At 29.2% G+C, this 4272-nt stretch overlaps 1 protein-coding gene across 1 annotated transcript; it reads left to right on the forward strand.

Moving 5' to 3' along the window:
* Window positions 1–1343: 1343 nt before the first annotated feature.
* On the forward strand, window positions 1344–2219 carry LOC111042637 (putative nuclease HARBI1). The gene has a single exon (XM_022327320.1). The coding sequence runs from the start codon at window positions 1344–1346 to the stop codon at window positions 2217–2219; it is 876 nt and encodes a 291-aa protein (XP_022183012.1).
* Window positions 2220–4272: the final 2053 nt, after the last annotated feature.

The raw sequence follows: 4272 nt of genomic DNA on the forward strand, positions 1-4272 counted from the left end.
CGATATATCAACGTTTGAATATATTTTAAATGCCATAAAAAACGATTTGACAAAATATTCAAATTTTAGACGCTGCATTGAGCCCGAAGAAAAATTAGCTGTTACTCTCAGGTAAAGTTATTTTAATTTTATTAATTTAAAATTTAAAAATTTATCAAATATATAAATATTAATTTTTAAATAAAATATAGGTATTTAAATATTCAAAGAGAAAAAAAATATTGTAAATTACTGTAACTACTATAATCAGAATTATAGACTATATTAACTTTTATTATAACTTATTATTTAAAATACTATTATTATTAAAAATATTGTACATTTACATAACTTTATATTAATTATTGACACTCGTTTGTAACTATTATTTATAAATTAGTGTACGAATATTGGCAATCTTGAACAACAGATGATTTTTCATAATTTTTATTATACAGTAATTGCGGCTGTTGCGTATAATCTGAATAGCCAGATGCACTGGAACTTCTGCTAGGTGTCATTTCTTCCGATTCAAGCGTTTTGGTGATAATACTGAGTACTTCCATTCTAACTTTCATCTTTTTTAATGAATCCATTTTTTTAAAACTTGGCAACAAACTCATTAAAAAGTGGTAATCTTCATCACTATCAGCATTCTTTTTCGTTTTAAGACGTTCTTCAAACAGTTTTATTTTTTTCCGTTCGATTTCTATTGCTTCTGTTTGATACGATTTACGTTTCGAATGTTTCCTATATTGAGGTGTTGTACTTTGCACATTAGGAATATTATTCAACCCAACTTCTTCATCTTCGTGTTCATTTTGTTCAACATGTTCATCTTCATCAGTTAAATCAAGTTCGCTGTTATTATCAGAATCGTCGAGTGTGGGAATTATAGGGTCTCGAGGTATATTGGTCGCTGTATTTCTAGGTGTCATATTATCTTTCAAAAATAACAACTGATTAAAATATGGCCATTTTGAGGATTGTGGTGTGAATCCTTGTCCTTGTCTTTAGGTTTAGGCACTTTCTTAAACTCTTTTCTAAACGTGTCTCTTAAACCTTCCCATTTTTTCTTCGCTTCTTCGGCTAAAATGCATTACATATTATATATATTAAATTTCAGTAATTATACTTAATTAATTAAATTGTTTGATTAATTTGATTAAGTATGTAGTAGGTATGTTTATATTGAGTAATATGTTATATTCATTAATATGCACTATATTGTAAAAGCCGTAAAAAAAAATATCAACACATTTAAATAATGTTTAGTATATGTTTAGTTAAGATTTTATATAATATTTTAAATATTTTGCAGATATTTATCAACTGGTATGTCATTTCGAGCACTTTGCTTTAAAATGCATAATACTACGGTTGGTGCAATTGTATATGAAGTATGTGACGCAATATGGAATAGACTATCGACAACACATTTATCTATTCCAACTCCAGAAGATTTTTTAAGTATAGCAAATGAATTTAATGTGAAATGGAACTTCCCACATTGTATTGGCTGTATAGACGGAAAACATATACGTTTACGAAGTCCTACTCACTCTGGGACTATGTATTATAATTATAAACATTTTTTTTTCATCGTACTACAAGGTGTATCTGATGCCAATTATAAATTTATATTTGTTGATGTTGGAGCGTACGGAAAACAAAGCGACGGAGGAACATATGCATCATCAACTTTGTCAACTTTTATAAATAATGAAAATAATCTACCAAAATCATCTAATTTGGAGGGAACATCTGCAGAAGTACCGTTTTTTATGTTAGGTGATGACGCTTATCCATTAAAACATAATATTATGAAACCCTTTTCTAAACGACTATTATCAAAAGAAGAACGTATTTATAATTATCGTCATGCTCGTGCCCGTAGATGTGTAGAAAATGCTTTTGGAATTATGGTATCAAAATGGAGACTCTTGCATAAACCCATTGAAACAACAGTAGACAATGCAATTAAAATAGTTCAGTGTATTTGTCTTTTACATAACCTTATAATAGATAAAGAAGGGCAACCATGTGCACAAACACTAATATCTGCTGCGAGTTCGTATGAAAACGATAGAAATGAAAAAAATGTAAGGACAAATGTAATAAGACCATTTAATCGGAGTTCAAACTTGGCGACTTTCGTAAGAGATACATTAAAAAATTATTTTATTAGTCCTATAGGATCGATTTCATTTCAAGAACAGTATGCAAACGTTCAAAAGTAGTTTAGTTTAATTGTAGGTATAATACTATAATGAGTAATGACTATTAAGTATTATGTTAAAATTGTATTATTACTTGTATTGTATAGGTATTATTATTTATTATTATTATTTTTGATAATTTAGCTACATTTATTATTATAATTGTATAACTTTAATCTTTTGATTACAAAACAAATTTCTTTTTATAATTAATATTAATATAAGTTTAAATAATGCATTACCTGTTGTACCCAGATTTGTAGCAATACGTGTCCATATTAAAATTTTTTCATCTCTATTATGGTATTTGTCATGTTTTTGATTCCAAATTTGGTTTTCCGCAAATACTAAACTTATGAGTCTTTCTTTTTCAAATTTTATAGATGACATCTTAGCAACTCTCACGTGCGACGTATTTACAACTACTAAAATACTTAGTTAGTACGACTACATTATCGAAATACCAAAGTGAAACGGTTGATAAAATTGTAGATAAAACGCACGTTTTCAAAACATATATACTAAAATATCACGATTTAAGATATATCTAAAGTACTTAATACTAGGACATAGTAGATAATGGGTTATAGGTACACAACGATGTTATTAAAACACCAAATGTGATATGACCACAATATTTCATTTATTAGCGTCTCAAATCAAGAGGTAGGACCTATACATAGAATAGTACCGCTAATTTTCGGCCGAAAAATTCAAACATGTTTGAACGGTTGAAATCCGAACCGACCAGAATTTCGGTTCGGGCTATCGGTTCGGTACAAGTGTATGCACTCACATATAAAATCGGCATTTTGATTTTTTTCGGTTCGGTCGGTTCGGCCGGTTCGGGTCTAGTGTATGCGCGGCTTGAGGGACTCGGCTTTTGAAAAAGTAGGATAGCTCGCCGGCTATAAATCTAGCGAGGAACGCGAATAAGACGCAAACGGGGCGACCCGAGGCCCCCAAGGGGGGTAAAACTCGAAGAGTTTGAAAAAAATCTCAAACAGTGAAAAATCTCAAATATAGACGAGAGAATCGCGACAGCAACGTGAGCTAGTTTTTCGGAGAAGTTATCACGGCTATTAATTATTATTATTGATAGTGGCATTATCATCATAAGATTGTTATCACTAAATATGTACTATAGGAACTATATAATATATACAATATTAAAATTATAATACAATATTACATAATAATACAATAATACAATTTATTAATTATACAATATAATATAGAATAACGAAAATTATAATTTGCTGTACATATAGGGCTACTGAAGTCAGAATTTAAATTGTTTATCATAAAAGTTACATCCTGTGTGGCTGTGTACCTATATTTTAAATTTTTCAAAAAGCCAAATATTAAATACAAATCTACTATATACTATAATATAGGTATATACTTAATATTACATACATATTGGTAGTAAAACGGCTACAGTAAAAATACCTGATCAAAGTTGTAAAGGAGAATCTAGAGTGTATAGTTTGATTTTTTATATTTTTATCAATTAGTCAAAAAATTAACTATCAAAAGTAAAAAAAAAATGTGTCATTATTATATAATACATATAATTTTCCATTCAATGGACTTAGTGCTGCAGTGTGTCTAAAAACACCATTTAAATAATTTAATAAGCTAGTGACTAAAAACATACATACTTTCTGGTGTTCTTTAATACCAGGCTTAATTTCTGGTGAACATTTTTAATATGTTGCAGTGTAAGTGTAGATATAACACTTGATTTTTGAAAAAGTAGATGATCAATTTATTTATTACTTGCTGGTTTTTAAATGTAAATATAGTGTTTAAATCATAAGCTAAAAAAAACAAGTTCATTAGGTAATTGTAAAGTCTGGTTCCAACAGCCCAAGTTACGTACGTTGCGCCGGCCCGGCCCATTTCAAAATTTTGGAAAATTTTTTCACCAATATTTAGCATGCAATTAGCATGAATTTGCACGACTAAAATTAGAATTTGCATGATATTGGTTTAACGGTTAAATCCAAATTTTGATGAGCCGGGCTGGCGCAACGTTGCGCTAGCCCGGCACAAAAGAAAAAATATAGAT

The sequence above is a fragment of the Myzus persicae genome, unplaced genomic scaffold (assembly GCF_001856785.1).
Source record: "Myzus persicae strain clone G006 unplaced genomic scaffold, MPER_G0061.0, whole genome shotgun sequence".
NCBI classification, from domain to species: domain Eukaryota; kingdom Metazoa; phylum Arthropoda; class Insecta; order Hemiptera; family Aphididae; genus Myzus; species Myzus persicae.

Excerpts from the sequence above, each read along its gene's own strand:
- LOC111042637 (XM_022327320.1), top strand. The coding sequence starts at position 1,344 with ATGCATAATACTACGGTTGGTGCAATTGTATATGAAGTATGTGACGCA.